This window comes from Rhincodon typus, chromosome 37 (genome assembly GCF_021869965.1).
Source record: "Rhincodon typus isolate 14 chromosome 37, sRhiTyp1.1, whole genome shotgun sequence".
NCBI classification, from domain to species: Eukaryota; Metazoa; Chordata; class Chondrichthyes; order Orectolobiformes; family Rhincodontidae; genus Rhincodon; species Rhincodon typus.
The window spans coordinates 7,735,988-7,761,270 of record NC_063368.1 but is presented as its reverse complement, the minus strand read 5'-3'; the positions used below and the strand labels follow the sequence as shown (position 1 = coordinate 7,761,270).

General features: G+C 38.1%; 1 protein-coding gene across 2 annotated transcripts in view; it reads right to left on the bottom strand.

Moving 5' to 3' along the window:
• LOC109916227 (activating transcription factor 7-interacting protein 1-like) overlaps positions 1-25,283 on the bottom strand; it is a 104,838-nt gene that overhangs the window by 56,674 nt on the left and 22,881 nt on the right. For both annotated transcript variants that reach the window (XM_048617310.1, XM_048617309.1), the window contains 3 exons: positions 18,146-18,291; positions 17,021-17,158; positions 14,001-14,081 (listed from right to left, as the gene is read on the bottom strand). In XM_048617310.1, the coding sequence (XP_048473267.1) occupies positions 14,001-14,081; positions 17,021-17,158; positions 18,146-18,291 (365 nt within the window). The remainder of the gene's footprint in view (positions 1-14,000; positions 14,082-17,020; positions 17,159-18,145; positions 18,292-25,283) is intronic.

The window sequence follows — 25,283 nt, the reverse complement described above, 5'->3', positions numbered from 1 at the left end:
ACTGTATATAGACTTGAGAAATTGAACTGTTATCCTGTGTCCTCAATGTTGTTACTAAATTTCAGTTGCTTATTGGATGTGAAATGTCCAAAAATTAAGCAGAACAAGAAAACAAACGTAATATTGCTGACAATCACAAAGATCGATCCTTTGTTGTATAAAACGAGTAGAAAGTGCTTTGAAAGGAATATCTTACAGAGAAGCCAAGGAAATAACACAAATGTTTGCACTATTCTTGGCCTCCCATCCCCAGTTCTTGTCTCCAATTTCAGTGGGAGCTTAACAAAAATATTGTTGCATATCAAGAAATCAGGAGGCACATCACATTTCTCCATAAAGTTTATTGTTTTATAATCTTGCAACCTAATAAAGCAGAGTCATTTCTGCATCACTGTTCAGATTGTTAGCAGCACAAGTTGATGTTACTGCAACTTTGATAAAAGACAATAAGGGAAATTGATAATATTGAAGGTGCATGAGGTAGTTCAACCTTCATTAATTCTTCTTGGTTTGTAACTTCAGCTTCTGACTGCAGACTATGGTCACTGATTCTTGTATACAAACATTTTGCTGTCTCAAGGAAGACGATGACTGTTAACAAGCAGAAGTCTTCAAAAGGATTTGGAGGCTGCAAACAGTCAGACATTGCCTTCAATTGAGCCTTTTTTGTGGGTCATCATTGTAATACTGCCATTTCCTGTCCGTTCCTTAATTAGCTCTTCATCAAAGCCACATCTGTGGAGGGCAGCTATACAAATACACACAAAAATAAGCTTGCGCAGATAGGCAGGATTTCTGATATCGGTCATTAAGATTTTTCATTTGATGACCACTGAGGAGTTTATTGATTTAAACTGCATCAGAATGCATTTCTTGCAGTTTTGGGTTTTTGAAGTAGTTTGAACTCAATTAACATTTACAAGGTTACAACACAGTAGCATTAATTTTTGTTTGCTCGAACAAAACAAAAAATGCTCCACTGGTCTACCAGAACAGCTGGGAAAGCAACTTAGGAAATCCAAGCCTTTAATGCATCCCCCCAAAGTGGGGGGTGGGTTTGCAAAAATGTTAGTAACAGATGTCAATTAGTTGCAATTAAAGATCCCTAAACCATCCGCAAAAAGTAAACATTTTGCCAATACAACACCAAGTCATGAGTTTCTGTTAATGTCTTGTTGACTTGAATAAACTAAAAGGCAATGCAATGCAATGATGAAGTGAAAAGTAATAGGATTTTACTACTATGACAGATTTCCCTTAGAACAGATACATTCACCACATCTTAAAAATCACTGAACTCCAATTCAGATCACCTCTGCAAAAACTATATTGCAATTTGGTGGGGATTTGGCAGTTAGCTAACACCTGAACACTTTAACAAACCAGTCTGACACAAAAAATCCAAAAAGCATATGGCATCCAGATAAAGTGATTGCTTAATTATCAAGTAGAAAACTAAAAAGCAATTGACAAAATGGAAAGTGCACAGGAAGAGAAAGTGAGATTGAAATGTCTAAAAAGGATATTAATAATTTAGTCTAAAGACAAAGGAATCACAATGTGTCTTTAAGGAGCATTTCTCTCATTTAATTCTATATTTTACAACAATAGGAACCAAAAAAATGTGTTGTGACATTGGTCCCATTCTGCTGGGGTTGGCTAATTCAAATCCTGTAATAACATTGCATCTCAGCTAACTTTATCATATTCTACATTTGTGTGCATTTAGCAGCAAACCATATTAATCTGGTAAAAGTGATCCAGTTACTTCTCCCAGCAATTATTTGCAGGTCCATGAAAGACAGGGCTAATGAGGTTCTGCAAAATGGCAGTCAATATTTTCCTCCTTACAATGCCAATTTGAATATAAATTGTTAAGCACAAATTAATTTAGAATTTGACAATCACACAAGTGTTTACAGAAAACCCAAGTGAAAGTCACATTATGCTTTTCAAAGCACCAAAACAAAATAATAAGCAATCTATATAAATTGTTAACAGTAGACTCAAAGAATCTGTTCACTGGCTTGGATGTTCAGTCATTTAGTCTGATCAACAAATTTAACAAAAGAATTCCCTCTCCTGTCCTGGGGTCTGTCATAGTAATGTTTATCGTAAAGGCTTATTGTATACGCCACTTGCATACGCAATTTATCAAACAGAATTTCACATTTAACACCCTGGATTTTTCACCCAGGTTAAAATGGCAGAGCCCACTTCAGATCAACTTTGCTTAATTATGATCAAAATTTGCCGTTAATTTAGTATATAACTAGCATGACTTTAGCACAGTTAAACCCTTGGGAAATCCTTTTGCAATTTGGACACTGCATATTAAGCTTGATAAGCCTCTAGCACTAAGTATTAAAGAGACTTCCAAAAGGGCTTTTTGAAGGTCAAATGACGAAGTTTTTCTCAATTTCTGATTAGAATGTTAAGTGATCATGGCGAACGAAAAACAGATCCACAAAGTGGCAGTTAAATCATTCAACTTAAAAGAAAGTCTGTTTTCAATTTTATCTTGATCAGATAAACATTTAAGTTTGGATATATTAAGACTAATGAACATAATGGGAACAGACTGCATTGAACATGGAAGAGAACTCATCATGATAGCATATAAATTGAAGTCAGATTCTGTTGATGAAATACAACAACTGTTTTCACCAAATTCTGTGTTTCTTGGGGCACGCTACATGGCTCGAGACTGAATGCTACTGAAATAGTAAGCTTCTCAACCCCTTTGTTTCAGTACAAAGTCAGCCTCATTATGGGTGTTCTATAAGCTATAGAAGGAAGGAGGATTTGTTAGGGTTGGACAGTAAGTATCTCAACTACTCAACAACAAGTCAAAGAGCTTAGTGAGGAAGATAAAATGATTCACAGAAATCCATCTCCAGCAAACTGCTCCAACCCTGCCTCATTTGTGGAAAGCGGATTTAACCTCCCACTTTGACAGTTTACACTAAAATTTATTATCTTTTGTAAACTAATTCTTCCCAATATCAGTTTAAAATTACAAATTTTACACCCGCTTGGGTGGGCAATAAATTGATGCAGAGTTTAATATTTTACATAATTCAGTGAGGTTCTTTTAAATACTGGAGAATTTGACTAGAATAATTTAGAAACAAAATCTGAATTAATTGAAAACATTAGTTTGGAAAGGTAAAACAAATTCTTCACTAAATTGCTGAATAAATTACGAGAAATGCAAAATATAAAAAAGAGAACTCACTTTGGACCCTAATATAATAAACCCATTTAGAAAGTCCTTGACAACTTAGAAAGCCCTTGCCAATCAAAAACAATCTGAAACCTTCTGTTGCTAGGTAGTGGTGGCAGCTCCAAACAGCATATGTACACAATAATGCTTACTGCAATGATCACAAAGGTAATCAGAATCAATTTTTCATTAATCTAGACCATCGTGTCAACTGCCTTCACACCTCCTGGAAAGAAGTTGCTGCAGCCAATAATAAATGGATGGATCCCAAATACCTGTAAATCACCACCCACTGAAAACAAACACGTGAAAAGCTCAATGGGAGGATATATGATAATGCTTTTCTTCTGGCTAGTTATATTTGGATCTGGGGTTGCAACAGTGGAAATCAGAGATGATTTTTTGAATGGGATCATACACCTGAATAAATCCACTGAAAATGCACTGAAATATATTGACATTCTGTTTTGAAAATGATCAAGTCTCACGCAGGCTGCAATAATCTCAAAGAAGTCTAGCTGATACAGTGCACCGGGAATCCATTTAACATCTTATTCTAGATCGGGAAAATTACATAGGTTTAATCCCAATAGATCACGATCAACATGCCTTTTATGGACAGAAACTTTATCATCTGTTCCAACAGGAACTTAATCGCATGCCTTGATGATGACTTGATCTACTCACAGCACAAACTACACTGGATTCTAATCAATAACCAGCCGTAATGGTTTGAAACTGGTTTCTTGGGGCTTCCCAGTCAGACAACTATGAAATTCTTATGGTGGGGGGGCCAACAGAAATGCAGATGGCGTTTCAGAACTTTAGCCTATTGATTATAATTCAAGCTCCAGGACTCTTGCCCTGAAGCATGCTGCAGGTAATCAAGAGACCTGAATCACTGGTGGATCTATCGTGCAGAATTGAATAGAATCATCCCGAGAAAGATGCAAGAGTGGCAAAAATGTACGAATGATACCATCTGACAATTTGTTTGAATACTACCTCTTACTAGATAGTCTTGGGTCATACATTTAGGAAGTGTGCATTAAGATTAAATTTGACCTATATGTAGCAACAGTAGGAAGCAACAAGAATGAGTGATCAGGGTTAAAATGGGCAACTGAAATTGGGTCAGACAGTAATCAAATTGAAATACAAAACTAATCATGGCTAAGTTTTTCTTCCAGTTCGCAATTAGGTGAAAACCTAGGCTTTGTCAGTTGACCTTTAAATACTAAGTGCAAGAAAAAGAAGTGTAGTACCTAAGAAAAATGGTAGCTATGGGTAGCTTATACAGACTGTTAGATGCATTAAAATTCATACAAAAGATGTATGGGAGTAAAATGCCAACTGTCCTTGCAACGTCAATAACAAAACACTGGTTTAGACTTACCCTTCCAGATTGGCCAGTGTGCCATCCTGAAACGTCACCCACTTCTCAGATTTCTTTAGAATAAATGCTCCAGCCTGTGAACTCCAACAGCCTACTGACAGAACTCCAGCCGCCCCATAAGAGGATGCCAGTAAAATGAGCCACCACTTGGAGCCGTACTGAGTTAGCAACGAAAAAGAGAAACAATGCATCTTGGGTTGGTCAAGTCTGCATACTGCAGAGTGTGTCCTTTAGACCCCATTTCTGTAAGGCTTGGCAAAATTCCAAATATTCTCCAATTTCATCAGCTCCAAAAGTCAATTGATCAACCACTAATTTATTGTGTTCTGCTGCTGCATGTATGTCAAAAAGATTTTACAGCGGTAGAAATAGACTGCATAATTGTAAATTTTTGCATCCGAGTTGAAAGACTGTTCGCCAAAGTTTTTCTTCTTCCTTGTAAGGCTTTGCTTGTTTTGCTAAATCACCAATCCCCTGTTAAGTTTTCACATTCACCCATCAAGGATAGGCCTGAAATGCAGCATACTCAACGCTACATTCATTAGAGAAACCAATGTCTAATTGCTGGCAGGTTTCATGCAAATATTGCATGGAGCAGCACAAGAGACACAGAATTAGGTGGACAAGACGATCTGTCTCTCAGATAAATCTCAACCACAAAGTGGCACAGCCAGGAATTTAGTTCATTGAGTTATTTTATGAGATAGTGCTGGCACCATAAAGGGATGACTCATAACTACTTCACGGAAAATAGAATAAAGTGTTATTTTGATTTCTGGCCCATTCATCCTAAACTCTAGTGCCCCAGGCTGTGACTCTTTGTATTACAGGGAATTGTGCTATTTGGTATAATCAATCTCTTTCTGTTGGTCTGGCAGCATCTGTGAAGGAAAAAACAAACAGCTAACGTTTCAGGTCCGGTGACCCTCCGAACTTCTGTTTTTTTCCTTCACAGATGCTGCCAGGCCTGCTGAGCTTTTCCAGCAACTTGGTTTTTGTTCCTGATTTACAGCATCTTTCGGTTTTTAACCTCTTTCTGTTGTCTGGCAGAGGCTCACAAATGGCTTTGCGAGCTTGGTTACCTAGCATTTAAATCTGTTGTTCAATGGGTGGTTTAGCAAATGCATTAAAAGGAAGCTTTAATACAGGTTGATGATTTTCTGAAGTTCACTCACTAAATTCATTACATTGATTTTATTCCCTTGAAATATTACATGTGCTTTACCTACATCAGTCTCATTAAAGGACAAAAGGAAGTAATCCTATCCTCAAGCAATATTACATGTTCTTGTTTCATACTTTTTTTTTTCCCCCCAGAAGTAACTCCAGGGTCATTATCTGTTAGTCTTACATATCACAGTGTGGAGCTGGAGGAACACAGGAAGTCAGGCAGCATCCAAGGAGCAGGAAAGTTGATGTCCCAACCCGAAACATCAACTTTCCTGCTCCTCTGATGCTGCCTGGCTTCCTGTGTTCCTCCAGCTCCACACTTATCTCTGACTCCAGCATCTGCAATTCTTACTATCTCTGAATGTGTTAGTCTTACATTTGGTTTATCTGCATAACTCTCACCAAAGACAACAGAGGGAGACTTTTCTTTATTTAGTATTACCTGTAGCTGTTCTGTGCCAGGTTTTGAAATTCTATTGGGATTATTACCCTCCAGTAAAAGAACTGACTTTTGCCTGACAAGCATGTGATTACAAATCTGTGGTTTCTCTGTAGTTAACTAGACAAACATGCTCTTGGAAGTCTTTCTAATTTTCATTGGAAGTTCGTGTTCTTCCATGTCTCCAAATGAATTACACAGTCAGCCTGATTATTAATATAGTCTGCTGCTCATTTATAACCGGCTTGTGTTTAATAGAGAGTTCTGCTATGCCGAGATGGAACTTGGTTTAATCTAACAACTTTACCGTAATCAGCAGAAACCCTTCAATCTTTCAATGAAACTTTCTACTTTGTCAAAGGCTTATAAGTCCTATTAACTTGCTGAATGAGGATTACACTAGTTGGGTCTGTTAGAGACAGTGTGCCATTATGTTGGAGTGGAACCTGTTCCATTTTACAATTGACTTGTGGAATTGATGTCTTTCATTTTCCTTTGCCAATATGAATTTCTTTCTTTCGTTCAAATCAAAGCACCTTTCCAGTTTAAAAGGTGCAAGAGTCTGAGACAAAGAAACAGAACAACCTGCCAGTAAAAGGTGTGAATCTCCTTCAAAATTTGGGACAAGAAAAAGATAATTAAACTGGATTCCTTTCACAGTTTCAATTAAGTGAAGCATCAACTTTGCAGTTTGTCTCACTGACTATATTTCACCTGTTAAAAGGCAGTTGCTAGGACAGGATTAGAACTTTGACTGGCAACCGTAAGGCATACTGGGACTATCCCAAGCTGTATGTGCACGGCGGTTGCATGCATAGTATATAAGCACACAATGCACCAGCCCCACCCCCCCTCAACACAACAAAGTAAACCCTAAATTGATCATATTCCTGGTTCAAAATAATCCAAACAGCAGGAATCTGACTCCCAGATGGCTACAAACAAAGCTCTGATATCATGCCAGGATTTCAAGACCACAAACAGTGGGGGCTTACTAAAGCAGAGTGTGAATCTGAAGCAACAGAAACCTTCTACATATGTAAGCCTCTCCAACCATGCAACGAATTAGATTTCATATACTTTGACACATACATTATTTCCCAAAGAATGCCTACGAACCATACAACAGGTACACCACAACTTTCAATATTCCATCTACAACATTTCTGCAACCATCTCATTATTAACTTTAAAAACAAAGGCCTTTAACACAACACATTCATTACATTTAAAAAGAAACTTTGCTCACTTACGAGTTTCCTCATCCTCTTCAGTGGTGCCACAGACTAGATATCACCAAATGAAAGTCGGAAAGTCATTGCAACATCATCTTATCAATCATAGAGGGAGGAGGGAGGAAAACCAGGCTGCTTTCACAAGTCTTGCAGTTTAGTGCATCAGGAATTTAAGTGGGGCCTTTACAGCACTAATGTTGGTGAATATCTAGTCAACTGCTGTAGCACCATATGATTGATTCTGAAGCCAGAAAGATATATTTCTCTGCAGGGCAGCTGGAAATCAAGTTTAAATGAGAAAACAAAGTGTTCAACACTTACTGCAAAACCAATTTGGTATTTCTTGGAAATCTCTACAGTTAATACAGACTGCAATTGTACAACTACAGTAATGAACAAAGGATAACTGGCACAGTGGTTCAGTGTTTAGCATTGCTGCCTCAGTGTCAGGGACCCTCGGGCAACTGTGTGGAGTTTGCACATTTCCCCCGAATCTGTGTGGGTTTCCTCCAGGTGCTCCAGTTTCCTCCCATAGTCCAAAAAGAAGTGCAGGATAGGTCACATGGTAAACTGCCCAGAGTGTCCAGGGATGTGTAGGTTGGGTGGGTTATAAATGGGAAGTTCAGGGTTAGAAGGACAGGGGGGGATGGAACGTTCTTTGAAGGCTCAGTGTAGACTGATGGACCAAATGGGCTGATTCCATACTGTAGGGATTCTATGAATCTATAATCCTAGGAAAGGGTAGTTCAACACATGGGTCCTACAATTTTGCTTTTGGCAGTAAGCACGAAATTTGTAAATCTTACCTTTTTTTTTAAAAAAGTAGTATTTGTACTCTCATTTTCACACTTAAGAACCTTATCTTCCAGCTCACAGTATAGTGCGTATACTTGATTTTGTTAAGGAATATTTCATAAAGCCAAGCTATTTTTAATTTTCATATGCAAGTCAAACTGCTTTAGAACATAATGTAATCAAATGAAGTTCTAGCCTGTACAACCTTTTTAAAACAAAACATAAAGTCTATCTGAGGTTTATGATGTTGGAAAATTAAGGTGCTTGCTAGCTGCCAGTGTAGAATAGAATGACAGCTGAATTGTAGTTGTAATGAGCTTATGCAGAATGGTGGTTCAAAAGTGGCATGAATACTAAGACCTTACAGTCCTAATTTATGCTTCAAAAAGTGGAGGATGATCTGCCCGAAGTACAATATCCTTTAATAATTTCATCTTTCTGAAGTTACCAAAAAAGAATTCATGGTATTTTCTCTTTTTGCATCAATTCCAAAATGCACTCATGCAGCATAATTTCTGAACAGTACAACTTGTCCAAAACCCTCTTACTCTCCCCTCAAAACATTTTCAAAAGAACAAATTAGGGATGTGTTTTCGATGGTTAGTACATGACTAGTTTTACATAACAACAGGAACCATCTGTGTGTCAACGAGTGCACTCAACAGATACTAATAATTCAGTTCTGACAGCTGAATGTTAAAGTGAACTAAGGTATGTCAAATGTACTAAGGCATAGCACCAAGTGTTAATAGGAGTTAAAAACCCCAATGGGCCATAATTCATAACTATGCCTGGCTGTGTTCATGTTAGAGCTAGAACATTATTCCTATTTGTAATATCTTCTAGAGCACTAACGGTTTGTGCAGAGCAATGATTTCAATGAAGTACTTCCATGCACCTTCACTCAAAGATTAATACCTTATTAAAAGAGTTCTGTGGTATTTCATCATCTCTCAAATACCAATAATTTGAGTCTTCACATACAACAGAACAGCTGCTCCAAAGGTCATTAACAGGATTATTTATGTGCAACCGTAAAGGAAATCCAGTAGGTCTCCTATCAATGACCCACAATCCACTGTCTCTCCCTGTAAGCTTCCAAATACCATTTAGGGTTTGAGCCAAGTTCAGAGCAGTAGGTGAATAGTAGAATAATGGCAACATTGCTGGACTTGTAATCTAATGGGCTGAACAAAAAGTTCCAGGGACATGAATTCCAATGTCATCATGACAGCCAATGAAATTTAAGTTCAATTAATTAATCTGAAATAAAATAGGATAAAACTCTAAGAGTGATCAAACTACCAAAGCGCACTAAAATCCCAGCTGGTTCCCTACTTTCCTTAAATGGGAGTAAATCTGCTGCCCTTAACTGGTCTGGCCTATGCGAGACTTCAGCAGAGTGGTGACTCTTAATTACCTTCTACTTAGTAACTCACAGGTTATTGTTGATGACACTAACGGGTTTAATAAAACCTCTAGATTTTGCTGATCCTTATTTTCTGGAGAAAATTATTGCTGCAAAATGTTTACAAACATAAAGACCCAACTGCTTAAATGTTAGGGAAAAAAAGCACAAACTTCAACATACTTGATTATGCCATGATCCCACCCCATAACATCTACACGCATTCAGCATATTCTATATCTCAAATCACCAGCTAACAATTAATACATGCCTGGCATTCTCAGGATCTGCCTAAAGTGGAAAGCACAGGAATAGGTTATTTGATCAAGTCTAGAATTTATGCCCACAGAAACCTCCATACACTGTTTTCATTAATTCTTTTCCAAAAACATATCCTTCTATTCTTTTGTCCCTCTTGAACTTGTCTAGCTTCTGCTTATACACATTAGTTATTAGGGAAGACCAGCTACTTGCTGTGTATGCTATAAAAGTAACCAAAAGGTTGTTGACTGGCTAGAAAATAGACTGGCTGACCATTAAATCTTCCAACCTGATGAGTCACACGTGAACGAGAAACAAAATGGCACTGCCAATAAGATCATGGCTGATCTGATTTTAATCTCCATTCTATATTCCTGCATATTCTGATGATTACCAAGGGGATGTCTACCTCTACTGTAAATACTTACAACTTTGAGGAAAGGAATCCAAAGACTCAACTCAAAAAAAAAAAAATCTCATCTGTTCTAAATGGACCTCACCTCAAACTATGACCTCTAGTTCTAGATTCTCCCCCAAGAGGAAATGTTCTTTCGACATTCAGGTGGTCAAGTCCATATAGAATCTTCTGTTTCAATTGTAGTCGCTGACATTTAAATTTCACAGAATACAGGCCTAGCTTTCCATCATAAGGCAATCTGCTCATTCCAGGTATTAATCTAGTAAACCTTCTCTGAGCTGTTCCAAACACATTAGCAACCCAATTATGGTGATTAATACTCCAGTACTCAAGGTGCAGTCTCATAATACCTGGTATAACAAGCATAACCTCCCCACTCTCGCATTCAATTCCCCATCAATAAACCATAAAGTTCTATTAGCTTTCTTGATAACTTGTTGTAAATGCTTGCTTCTTAAAACCTGTAGCATTCTTTTTTAAAAGAAATCAATTACATTATTTAGTGTCTTCTACACAGTCTTCAACTTCCAGCCAATGCTTTACAAGTTCCGACTTCCACGCAAGGACCGGTGCAATTAGTAGGTATCAAACCCAAAACAGTATTCTGAAATAGGCTTACATTTCTCTCTTCATGGACCCAGGAGTCACTGCTACTTTGCTAACCTTGTTACTCACACAATAGCTATGCATAAACACATTTTCAGTACTGCTAAGCAAACAGTTGCAATGGCAAACTCCAGAAAATGCAAAACAAATCTTTTGAAATTATGGAAGTCTGTGAAAGTATTAGTAATGTTTGACTTAGTGCTAAATTTCTTTAGGTTATATTCATTAATAGCTATCCTTTTAATGGAACGTATACTTTATGCCTTTATCATCTGCTCATTCTTTAATCTAGTTTGGGCAGATTGTTTTAGTTCTATGAATTACCAAAATAAATATACTAATGTAAAAAATTAGTTTGTATTCTAGAAACCTCAAACAATGTAAATCAATATTACAAATGACACTTGACAGCCACCTGACCAACACAAGACAAACATTTTAAAAACAAATGTAGAACAAGTTGCAGAACAAATTATTTTATAACACATCCCCCATCCCCACCAAAACTCGCATGAATAGAACATAAAACATTAGGGACTGGAAGTTTTGAACTAAAGAGAAAGCCTTAACTACAGAAATAAAAGTGCAAAAAAAGGAAACTTGTAAACCAACCAACTAATCCATGCATACTAAGGACATTGAATAGAATAATCTTACAAGCTGCAATAAAAGTTCAGGATCCTTACAGTATTTCATAGTCATCAGCATCTCAGAAGTGTTTGCTGCCTGCAAGTTCAGTGGAAAAACCATGATTCATGTTATAAGGACACCATAGTTTTCACTACAATTGATTAACAAAGTCCTACATAATTCTTCATTAGTAGGGGAAATCAAGGGTTATGGGGAAAACCACAGGAGAGTGGATGAAGAATGTCGTTAGGTCAGCCATGATGCCACTGAATGGTAGAACAGGCTCGAAGGGCAGAATGGCCTATTTCTGTTGTTATTTCTTATGGTCTTATAGCCCTTAAAAGCAGGTTCAATTATACCAGGTGAGAAAACAAATAATTCCACTCAATCTTTCTTTATGCTCACTGTTAATTAATCTCTTCTGGGCAAGAGATCGGATGGACATGAACATATCTTTTATTAAGTCACTATGCACAAGAACCAAAATGGTAAAACAATGTATTGGCTGCCACATTTTCAGCATTGAAGAAAATTCTTGCAGCCATGGACAGAGGAAACAGGGAAACCTAAATAGCAATTTTGCCGTAAATGGTGACAAAGGTTCTAAAAGATCAGATTCTCACTCAATTTTATTTCCTTGCAAAGTTTTATAGAGAAGTTTAATAAACTCTAAATCAGGAATATCAGTCATGTGGCTAGAGAAAACCAATGCTTCGCTTCCATCTTTTGTTCTTCTCCTAGTTGAGAGCAGAAGCATAAACTTATTTTACTTGAACAACACATTCAATGAAACCTTGCATTTTGTTCAAACATAGGTTACTGAATAAGTTCAGCTAACGTCTATGCAACACCATCAACACATGCCAACATATTTCTTTCCTACTCTTCGTATTCAAGATAAAAATTAATTGCACTGAAAATGGGAAATACCTAAGAGGCTAGACTCAATTTGTACTGAAGGCTATAACAATCCTGAAATCATTTGAAATGATATTTATACCCTCAATATCTCAAAAAAAAACACAACACATTTTGTGTATTACTTGAACTGCATGCTCGATTCCATATCTAACGAGGAGACAAGGAATATCTGTGAGCTGCCACATCACCTGTAGTGAAAGTTTAAGCACTGTAGACGTAGGGGTATTGACAAATGACCATGCCCGAAAAAATCAGGAAAACACTCACTCAGTTGCACAAGAGGTCACAGATTTGCTGAATGCCAGCTTATACATGCTAGTACAACAGGAAGACTCTCCAGACTCCACAACGGGGACAACGAGATTAATGAATGGTGGACACATCCATGTTTTGGTGGGACTTGGACCGTTAACATCTTTGACAGTTGTGTTTTGAAAAAGGCGCACTGTACTAGGCCCGAAACGTCAGCCTCTCTGCTCCTATGATGCTGCTTGGCCTGCTGGGTTCCTCCAGCCCTGCACCTTGTTGTCTTGCACTGTACTTTTTACCCAGTTAAAACAGGATCCTGAGTATTTACATAATTAACTTCTAGCATGCGCAAATGCATCACACTGCAGGCCCAGTTAATAATCTTAAATTGTAGCTTTTTCAAAAGGAGTCCCATAAACAGCCAACTATTGCTGCATCCCTGTGGGAACCCAAATCAGAATCTACCTGCTTGGTCTAAGAATGAAGAGTGACAATTAACTGTTCTTGTTGCATCTCCACACCAACCCCGATCCAACAAATCAGCACCCTCTTCACATTCTGTATAAAATGGTGCTGTCCTGTAGTGACCGTAACAAGGTCAGCTAGGTGGACCTCAGAATGAGTGCCCTGATTGGACCAGATTAATAGCCCCAATCAGGGAGCCCTGCTGCCAGATATAGGCAGAAGTGTGAGAGGTTCTGTTCAGGGCTGTCTCTGAGGAAGCTGGATCAGTGCCAAGCGCTCTCCATGTGTAAAGAATGGGTGACTTGGTGACAGGTAGTAGCCTCGGTGGAGTTATTTCACCTCCCCTCCACCCCCCGCAACCCCACCCACCTCAAGTCTTTTTGGTGTCTTAGTTCTGATGAGGGCTAGGGTGAACATTCAATTTCTAGACTCATTTTAGCAATGTTTAACATTAAAACGACCAAGATAGTATCTGTCCAAGTTAGTAGGTGATTAAAAAGTTAAATTTGCATTCAGATTTTAGCTGGCACAGCAGGGATACAAAAGTAAGTACCAGAAGTAACACCGTTTTAATAACGGATTTGCACAAAGTAACTCCAAGATCTTGATAGGATAAAATACATAAGAGACGAGGAATATTTTCAGGAATTGCTGCAAGTTTCAAAGTTAACCCTAAACAGATCCAGAAAGGCATTGAGCCACCACTAACATACTATTTGGTCACTGCGACAAGGTTGAAGTACATTCTTTGTAAACAAGTTTAGTCCCATTCGATACCTACCTCTTGTGCTTTCTTTGAGGCAGAATCATTGCGAGCTTGATTTGCTGATCCTAGCCTTTTCTCTATCTGCATGAGTTTTGCCTGCAGAAAAGCCCAAGAGCACAATCATTTTAAAAGAAATCTTAGTCACAAAATAATCTTACCCCAGTGATCCCGTACACCTAGGCCAATTGTCAAGTATTATTCTGGATACAAGAGTTATCAATTAGATTGCACTTAAATGAAGAACTATAAATCTTGGAATACTGGAAATGCACACAGGATAACTGGCAACTAAGAGAGCTGCAAACGAGATCACCTAATTTGATTACTTGGTCATTATCTCATTTTTATTTGTGGAGCATTACTGATTGCAATTTGTCTGCCATGTTTCCTATATTAAAAGGAGAATTGCACTTCAAAAGTAATTAACTGAGGTGTTTTGAAACAGCATAAATAAAAGTGACTTCACTATTTCAATGGCAGCTATGTTTTCAGATATACAAGCATACCTGTTATGATGCTATATCTTATTCATGCTTCATCACGTTATCAGTCACAATAAGTCGTAGAGGTAGACTAGTTGGCCCTGAGGCCAGATGGACAACTGCTTTTACTTGTACCATGAATCAACAAATCATTGGTAGTTTTCACAGCTATTGTGTACACCAGTTGTTGTTAAAGTGGGGCACATATATCCTTAGGGTACAGCAATCCTATAGGTACCCTGGGGCCAGAAGAAACTGTATAAAGGCAGACTTTGTTTAATGCTTTTAGGGATGAGAACATCCCGTTATAGATCTGACGTTTTTATATATATTATATATAACAGACAGTGGGTTTGAACACAAATTCAAGCAAGAAAAGCACAAGTCAGACTAGTGGAAACAGCAAAGGGTATAGGTCTGACTGAAAGGACAGCTAGCATGGTAGACAAAGAACCTGTGATTAAAGATCACATCTGGGGCTATGAGCTCTCCTTTAACCCCAGGAACCACTTCTGTGGAGTGCACCAATTTGGAAGGGCGGTGGGTGGGGGGGGGTTGCACATGTACATTGAAAACACTTTGTATTGAAATTATCATATTCCTCCCAACTTCAAATGTTTCTGTTTCCAAAAACAAGCTCATCCATCATATTGAATGATAAGTAAAACAATGTTCACTTGTAAAATGCAACTATAAAATGATACACTAGCCGTATTGTCATTAGAGGATACAGTTAAAAATTAAATTGTCTATAGAGGTAGACAAAGCTGGTACGTTTGAATAAGGATGCACAACTAAAAGACTTCGTCCTGTATCCTTGAAAAGTTTAGTTTGGCGCAGCACAGTGACTCCGTGTTTAGCACTGTTGCCTCTCAGCGCATGGGACCTGGGTTCGATTCCATCCTCAGGTGACTGTCTGAGTGGAGTTTGCACATTCTCCCGTGCCTGCGTGGGTTTCCTCTGGGTGTTCTGGTTTCCTCCCACAGTCCAAAGATGTGCAGGTTAGGTGGACTGGCCATGCTAAATTGCCTCATTGTCCAGGGATGTGCAGGCTAGCTAGGTTAGCCAGCCATTAGAAATGCAGGGATAGGTTAGGGGTGGGACGCTGCTATTTGGACGGTTGGTACGGAGTCAATGGTCCGAATGGTCTGCTTCCACACCTAAGGGATGCTTTCATCTTTCGATACCATCGATATACATTGATTAAAGTGGCAAGGTTTGTTGAGTTTGACGTTTGGTAGTCCTTTCACTGATATTACTGAACAATGCTAGACTGCATTAAATCAGCTAAACAATGATAGCGGACTGGGCCATGCCCATTTTTATGCTGTTGAGAATTTAAATAAATTTTCAATTCAGGATTTGAAATACAAAATGCAATATAACATTATTCAGGGAAAGTCAAAAGATGGGTTGATTTGATAGAAAATCAGTTATTTTTTAATAAATTCATAAAACACATGCCATTACTCCCAATACAAAGGAAGAACTGGAAAAAATATATGATTTCTTGTATTAGAATCCTTTACTACTGTTGAGTGCACATATGGAAAGTCATTTGACAATAAGTAAATTGCTTTGTTTACTATATTTGCGGTTATTGTTAACTGCCAGTTCTGAACATCGATTTTCGTTTCTACTTGCTGATCAGATTCAATTTCATATTCACCAAATCATAACGTACCTATCTGGCGTAATGACATCAGATGCTTGTACAGTACAATCAGAGCACACTCAAAAAGCAGATGAGTAGTAAAGGTTAAGATAATGCCTGTTAAGATTTCTGCACTTTCAAAATAGCCAAGGTGTTTGCAGCTGGTGCATTTCTCTCTCATAGTACATGACTTGGAGGTAATTGCTGAGCATGCACAATTCTGGGACTGTCACAATAGATCAAAAAAATGTCAAAGCATAAATCCTAAATTGGTATTTTCTGATCAATATTTTTACGCATTTTTAAGTTGTGCCTTTCAGAATTTTTCTAACATTATAATTAATTGTATAATTAAAGCAGCAAGTTTTGCTTAAACGGAAAAAGTACTGCACAACAGCTACATGTCAAAAGCAGAATGCCTGAATTGCAAAGAAGCTGTTGCCAATGCAAGTTGATGGAAACAGGTGTAGAACAGGTTTGTTTGCTTTTGCCACCTTTCTTTCAGCCATAGGTTGCTGCAAAACTACATCCTTCAATAGTTGTAAGGTTTTGAAGTATAAATCTTCTGCATTCACATCTTTTGTCATCTAGTTTTTATTCCTTCAGAAATTTACATCAAAGAGACATGACCACAATTCAGCAGTTACAAGGTTGCTAGCTAGGTCACTAGAACTGTATCTTACTGTGCACTGAGTCAGAAAACCAACTGTTAATGCACATTAAGCTGGGAGGCTGGACTACAGAAAAATTCAATTACTGCTGCAAGATTATCATGCTCTGGTTGTTCATGGCACAAGGGCATATGAAGTGGGCAGTGATATGGAGTGATGCATTAGCGCAAAATTTCCAAATTGTTTCTACACTGGACATTGCAGAAAGTTGCAGATTTTAGTACTTGCCTGTAAGCCACTGATTAAAGATTCATGCCTTGTATTACATTCAATTTTTTCTACTCTGTTCCTCAGCTCTGCCAGCTTCTTGTCAAAAACACCACTCTGCATGGCACTAATGCGTTCTTCAATGATCTGCTGAACAATCTACAAAAGAAAACCAGTGTCACCTACTGTGAACATTTGTCTTTCATCCATTAATCAGTTTCAAATGATTTATGTTGTTTTGCTCCCCTTCCAACTATTTCTCCACCCAAATACAAGTCAGTAGACAGCCTTCCGCCTAGAATGTTCACATTTCATAAACTTTATTTATATAGCATCTTTAACATAATAAAACCTCAATACACTTCACAGCAACATATGTTAGGACAGGTTGCTAAGCCACATTTGGCCAGATAACTAAAACGTTGGTCAGAGGGCTAGGTTTTAAAAGGAGTGTCCTCAAGTAGAAAAGCTAGGCAGACAGCAGAAATGGGGAGAGAATTCCAGGGTTTGGAAACTGAAGGTGTGGTTACCATTACGGAGCAATTAAAATTGTGGATACTCGTGAGGCTAGAATACAATGAGTGAAGACATTCAAGGATTTAAGGAAATTACAGAGAAAGTCATGAAAAGTTGAAAATCAGCACATTGTTTGATAAGTGAGCACATGGGCAATACAGGGACAGGAACAAGAACAAGTGCAAATTAAAAGGAGTTCTTTGGAATAACCTCATGCTTACGAGGATAAAATGCAAAAAGGCCAGTCAGGAATTAACTGGAATACTCAAGTCTAGAGGAAACAAAAGGGATGAGTGAGGGATACTGCATTGGACATGTTCAGGTGGGGCAAAGTTTTAGAGGTGGAAATAAGCAGCTTTTATGCTAGCGCACATATGCGGCTGGACCCTCATCTTGCCGGTAAATAGGACACCAAAATTGCAAACAGGTTGGTTTATTCTCAGGTTATTGCAAGAAGAGTCAAAGCCAGTAACGAACTATGGAAAAGGAGTTTGGCACTGAGACCAAATAGCATCTTCACCTTCCCAATAATTAATGCGATAAATTAATGATCTCACAAATGACTTGAGAAAATAATGTGAACCGGTGTTTGCTCAAGCCAAAAGAGACTCAACAGTCCAGGTCTCATACTTTCTCAAGCGTATTCCGGATCTCCCCTCTTGCAGTGATCTTCACTTTTAAGGCAGCCTCATATTCATCTCCAGAAAACCGACACCGCTTGGATATACTGCTTTCCATATCTTCAGATTTGGATCTTTTTCGTGGAACAACTTCATCTACAAAAGACAAATTATTCCAGTTAATGTTTTTAAATCTTCTTTTAAGAGATGATGATGTCCAACTTGAGTCTATAACAATAAAATTTAGATTAATGGTGAGATATAATTTTAGTATTTCTCACATTCACTTATCAGATGCCCATGTACTGAAAGGAGTGTAATTCACAAGACTTCACCTTCCTGGGTCCATCGGCAGTAGAATTATGTACTAAATGCTTCTAAGTTTTGGATTTTTAGAAAGATACATTTGTCAGTTTATGCTAGTGGTCAAAATCAGTAGCAGTGGATTGCAATAGCATCACAATTTAAGCAAGAACTCACTGAAGCTTGCCAAGCCAGCTTTACTCATTTCATTAATTTCTCTGTACACTATCTCTACTCAGTAGACTTGTTTTTCTTTTAATAGGAGTGCCTGTAATGGGAAAAAATAAATTGCCACATGCAATTTCATTCAAGGGGGACAATAAATCATGGACTATGGGATTCAGTAAGTTTGAACTACGCAGACCTGGGCTGAAAATCTGCACTGAACAGATGAAGGGAAAATTAAAAGTTTCATGGTTCCTGATGGGGGGAGTTTGGGCAGTCATAACTCAAAGCCAAATCTTGACAAAGGAGCTGTAAGGAGGGCTTGGAGGAATAAATGGCACTTTTAAACTGGACAACAGGGACTGTTATTTAGAAGCTGACAAAGGTAAACTCCTGGTTTGAGTATTATTAACAGTTTACCAAACCTCTATTTATATTGATCCTGAGAGTATTTAATGCTGTACCTATGGGCCAAGAAGAAATGCATTCTATTCAACAGCACTGCTATTTAAAATTTCCTTAAATGAACTCCAAAAACAGAAACAGTAATGTCTTCAGTTTCACCACTATCCCTCCCTAAAATCCCAATAAAAAGCACAGTTGTCAAAAAGAAGCCAGTTTGTAACATTCTGGGCTACATAAAAATTTCCACTGGTATCAACGAAAGTCACTGTAGTAGATCTAAGACTCAATGATCCTGATTAATACCCAAATACAATTTATAAAATGGGAAGGGACCGGGGGTCGGTCACTGGACTAGGAATGCAAAAAGCCAGGTAATGCTCTGCAGACCTGGGTTCCAATCCCAAGGTAGGTGGTGAAATTTAACTTCAATTTCAAGAGAACTCTTATGACACAGCAGTAGGGCTAGAAGGTCTGGGTTCATGTCCCAGTTGCAGTGGAGATGTCTCACAACACATTCAAACAGGATGACTTACAAGTTATAAAATCAGCGAGCCAACAAAATCAAAAGAAAAGGTCAAGAAAAATAAATCTGTGAAGTCATAAAGCTTTTTCCCAATACCAAGCTTCTAATATTACATTTTTTTCTTCACAGAAATAGGGGCATGTTTTATTGACAGCAGATAATAGTTTAAAAATAAGCAATGCATCTCAAGAACAGAAAACATCACAGAAGTCACAAGTTGGAAAGATAAAAAGACTGAAAAAATTGTATTTACTAGTAACTTGGAGTGTCAAATGTCCCAAAGTATATTTACTCAAATTTCTGGGGGAGTGTAGACTACTGTTAGGAATATTACCCAAGAAGCCTAAAAGTTCAATTTTTACCAGAGTAGAATTATTTTAAATTTTCTCCCTCTAAAAAGTTAATTTTAGATTCCTTAAAAGCATGGAAAAATTATTTCCCAGATTGTATGCATGTTTTCAGCCAACATTTTGATGTGAACAACTATTTTTAATTTTTATTCACTCGTGTGATGTTGTTTCAGCCAGCAATACCCAAATTTATTGCCTGTCCCTAGTCACCCTGAAGGTGGTGATGCAAATAAGCTTTAAAAAGCTCAGTTTTTCTGAAAACAGAACTTTTATGGATCAAGATCAACACAAGTATGCAGTTCAAAATCACATCAGCAACAAGTGAGGTTTGTCATCCAAAGAAGTCAAATTCCCCCCAAACGCCAGACTTTCAGGGTTAATTAGCATGTAAATGCAAAACTACTCAAAAAAGGCAATTACAAGCAAGTACAAACTCAGTTTACTTAATGCAAGATCCTGCAGGTAGCTGATCAAAATCTTAGTCTGAAATATGCTGTCTTTCTTTTACTTTAATATTAGTTAGCTGTACTGTAGATTGAGCAGACTTCAAAAATACACCTACAATAACCTGCAGTCATTTAAAGTTGCTGGCACCCAAAAGATTAAATTATCCACAAAACGTTATTTTAAAATATACAATAATGTTACTTATACTTTACTAACCGCATCAGGGTTCCCTTCTCCGAACCCAGACATACCATTGCTTTATCTCGTGCTTTAAGCCAATACTACCACCTGGTGAAAGTTGAAAGGTCATCTAGGGGATTGGAAACAAGCTATTTCTTGGCTGTCAGTTTCATCTAATTGTTTAGCCTCCCTGGGAAAGGGGAATTTTTGCTTGGATATGGTTTAGTTCTCAGTTGGGGAATACATTAGGGAAAAGACTGCTAGATCTTCTCTCTGCTCTCCTGAAATGCCCTAATTGAACTTCCAGTGTGAAACTGAACTGACTTCTTAAAAAGCATGCGGAAGAATTCTCAACACTGAATCAGGCTGCATCTGCCAAGACTTTAGGAACAAGTTTCTAGTGACCACAACACTAGTTCAATGGCCATCTGAACATTTGACACCATATCTTTCCTGCAAGAAAGAATTATTTTCAGCCAAAAGTGTTTTTCACTTTGTCAGATTTTATTCTTGTGAGGGAGTGAATGCAAGAGACAGAAAGCAAGGAAATTTAAACAGGTCATCTTTTATATTCATAAACTGGGTCTTTATCGACCTGTTTTTCTGATGATTGTAACTTCGCAGCATTAATTCCCATCCTGGATTCTTATGCAACAATAACTTCAGTCCCAAGTAGTCCTTCTGCCTTTCTATTCAAGGCTAGAGTGGACAGCTTATCACCCATAACATGCTTACCTCCCAAGTGAACTTCCTGAAAGAGGTAGCGTGGCATACTGATAACATAATTGGATTAATAAATCAGGATCTCATGCGAATGCTTTGCAGTTATGGGTTCAAATCCACTACAGCAAACACTGAAAATTTGAATTCAGTCAAAATCTGGAATTAAAAAGCTAGCCTCAGTGACCACGTAACCACTGCTAAGTGTCAAAAATCTCTGGTTTACGACTGTCCTTTAAGGACGGAAACTGCCATCCTCATCCTGTCTAGCCTACATGGGACTCCAGACCCACAGCAATGCAGCTGACACTTAATTACCTTCTATGGATAGGCAATTAATGCTGGCTTAGTCAAAGCCAACATCCCATGAATGAATTAAGATTTTTTAAAAAATTGCTTATGACTTGAGGCCCATTGCTTAATACTAACATTCTCCCGTAACCGGCTACAAAGATGAGTGCAGAGCTACAGTTTGTTGTGGTTAAACGATTCAGGATGAAATATACGTTCCCTCTAAAACTGAAAAAATACATTGATAGCTTTTTCCGTGGGCTTTCTCGAAACCTTGTTGAAAGCATAAGCATTTGGCTGTGTGGCACGTTTTTGCTAATGGTGCTGGATTATCTTTTAGCCAGCTTTGCGGTCAGATTGACTGCAGTTTTGCCTCAGTTACTGGTAATGTGGTGGTTATGGCCATAGACTAAGACTCTTATGGTGTCTATAAAACTCAGATTTTTTTCTGCTCGATCCAGTCAGTTACTCATTCTTGAATGTGTATCTGCTATACTTGCACCTTGCTTGGAGCATTGGTTAAGACAGTCATGTATCTTAATAGTCCAAGCCTGAATTTCTCATTTACTGCCAGACTGGAATTCTGTATTGCTTTTAATATGTCTCTGACCCTACAGACATATCCTCATACATCATAAAACACAGAAGGGATATCATCCAAATGGTAAATGGTTCCCGCTTTCCGTCCCAGATTTTGAAACATTGGTGCAGAAGAGATCCCAAATAGTAATTGATTGAGGAAATAATCGCCTGAATGATGCAATGAAAGGATTGAGAACAAGGGGGCACAGGTACAAGATAATTTTCATATGAAGCAAATGTGATGCCAGACAAGTCTAACAGAGCAAACAGTTAGGGTCTGGAATTCATTACCTGGAAGCATGGAGGAAACAGTTTCAATTGAGGCTGATTACGCTGGGGCTATTTTCCCCTGGAGCGTTGGAGGCTGAGGGGTGACTATATATAGGGTTATAAAATCATGAGGGGCATGGATAGGGTAAATAGGAAAGGTCTTTTCCCCAGAGTGGGGAGTCCAAAACTAGAGTGCATAGGTTTAAGGTGAGAGGGACAAGATTTAAAAAGGACCTGAGGGGCAACATATTCACATAGGGGGTGGTGCATGTTTGGAATGAGCTGCCACAGGAAGTGGCGGAGGCTGGTACAGTTGCAACATTTAAAAGGCATCTGGATGGGATATGAATAGGAAGAGTTTCAAGGGATATGGGCCAAATGGGACTGTATTTAGGGTATCTGGTCGGCATGGAGGAGTTGAACTGAAGGGTCTGTTTCCGTGCTGCATATCTATCACTAAGGCATTCAAGAGAGCATATTAAATAATTATTTAAAGAGAAACAATATTCAGGATTGTGGGAGAAAAAAAAAGCACAAGAATGGCATCATCATAAATGTTCACAGCCAGTGCAGACACAGTGGGCTGAATAGCTTCTCTGCGCCACAATAGTGAGCGCCTGAGCACCACCACTTTTGTTGCCACAGGTGATTTTACACCACTTTCGCACAAACTGTCTACCAGATTTACTTTTCACATCAAGGAATGAGGAACATTTCCAGGAGTGTATAAGCAGATAGGTTTAGCATCTTCTTGCACAGAAATATGATACTCCTGTTTAAACTGCCTAAACTTTGAATAGCTATGAAAATTTTTCCCAAAATCCTCTCCTGTCCTCATTCTAAAGTTTTGTTTTCACTGTAAGAGACTTTGACGAATACTTGCATTTCTGCTTAACAAAATATCCTGATTTTTCAGTATATATACTGTTTCACTGATACTTCAATCTTCGTGACGATTTTCCCATGCACCTGGAAACGTGTGCCTCCTGGAAACATGTTATGCTAGCTGTCTGACACACTGACTTCAACCATGGCAAATTGTCTACCAACATTTTAAATGCTATATAGGAGCAGTTGTTACATTCTGTTTGAAACCCTTGTACATTCGCTGAATCCATTTTGACTGATTTCCCTTAGGAATGTTACCTTCACTTTTTTGTTCTATAAACTTTAACTTCTTGAGCATTCTTCTTGTTGCATGATTTCCATTTCCCTTGAAATTTTCCTTTTGCAGGATTTGTTTGACATGAAGGTGCTGTTAACTTACCATTTTTAATTTTAAAAAGTTCCTGCTGGTCAGTTCTAGCATTAACCTTAGCCTATTGTTGATTTGTTTCTCTACTGATTCTGTTTAAGAGTATCTGGTACAACTTAATATGGTTGATCTTGATGCTTCCCACTCTTTTGGTGGGCTTTCGGCCTCACGATGGTGCCATTTGGGGTTTACCCATTCGACAACAGTCAGGACAATCTCTGATGTTTCCTTTAGTATTGACTGATTTTGGAGTCTGATTTCTGTCTGTTAAGTCTGATAAATTGCATTCCTCACACTAACTACTACATGGCCTTAAAATTAATTTCTGCTTCAAAAACTCAGTAACACAACATTCTAATAGGCCATGCAAATCCATTAAAAATGCTTTACTGATCCTACAGAAGGCTACAACTGCTCATTAAATCTCACCAGTTTTAATCACAAAATTTCTTTTTGGACCAAGTACATGCTGAATGCTTGAATGCATTGTACAGCGTTTTCTTTCAAGTTTTGTCTTACTAAACCCTCATCAGCAATTAGACCTAGAAGAAAGAAAAATGACGACTTGATGGCACTGATCCTTCATATGTAGGTCCAAAACCATTCTGCAGTTCTGGAACTGCCCCTTTTAGAGATCTTGCATCTGGTCTAGCAGAGGTAATGGGAGAAAGTCTCTACCAGAGCTGCCATACCTATGGTCTTTAGCACCATCTGACCTCCATGAGCATTTGGGTTTTTCTTTTTATTGTTGAAGTGTTTGATTCTTTTACTCAGAGTATTGCTGGTTCTTGATTAGGCTTCAAAGTATTCAGAAAATCTTTTTCTTATTCCCCCCCTCCCTACTCTTCAGAGTTGTTTCCCATTCTGTAGCTCTGTAACTTTAAGTCTTCGGAGATCTTGACCTGCCTTTATAATCTTCCCACTTTTTACTCAGCTACATCTTTTAAGCTTTCCCAGGAACTGTGCTGCTTTCAATGTCTTCTTTTCAGCTATGTTACTTGCGCTTGATTTTAACTTCAGATCCTGGCTCTGGATGTTTTCTCCCCTAGATGTTTCTTCTTGTGCTTCATGTAGTGCCTGTCTGTGAAGCTGCTTGCTCCTTATCTTTCAGGAAGGTTTCTCAACTGAATACTCCTATTTGTAACTGTAAATATGTTAAAATAGTTTTAATGTAGTATCTAAGACCCTCTTTTTTACACACTCATTATAGTCTGGTGACTTCTTTCACAGATGTCCGAACCACGTGAACAGAATACTACAACCATAAATTTCCGAAGGAAGTGTGACTATATGCTTTTCTTTTGATGATTTAAGATAAAATTCATTGATTTTTTAAATTAGATTTGATTTTTAAGGGCTTTTCTATTCCAACATTAGAATAATATAGCCTTTATTGTCATGTGCACTCAAATGAGTGCAGTGAATAATTTGTAATTCAGTACTGGTAACTAGGCACGGATACTTCAAAGTGTTGTTACAGAATTGAAATAGTAAAAATAATTAGACTGGCATGGGAATAGAGTTTAAAAAGTCCAGAGTGATAATAAACGGTATCTTTAAACTGCTTAAGTTATAGTCCTTTTGGCTGAGTCAGTGCCCTCTGGACTTCAGAACACGAGGCCTCACTGCCTCCGTGCGCTGACCTCTGTCCCGGACC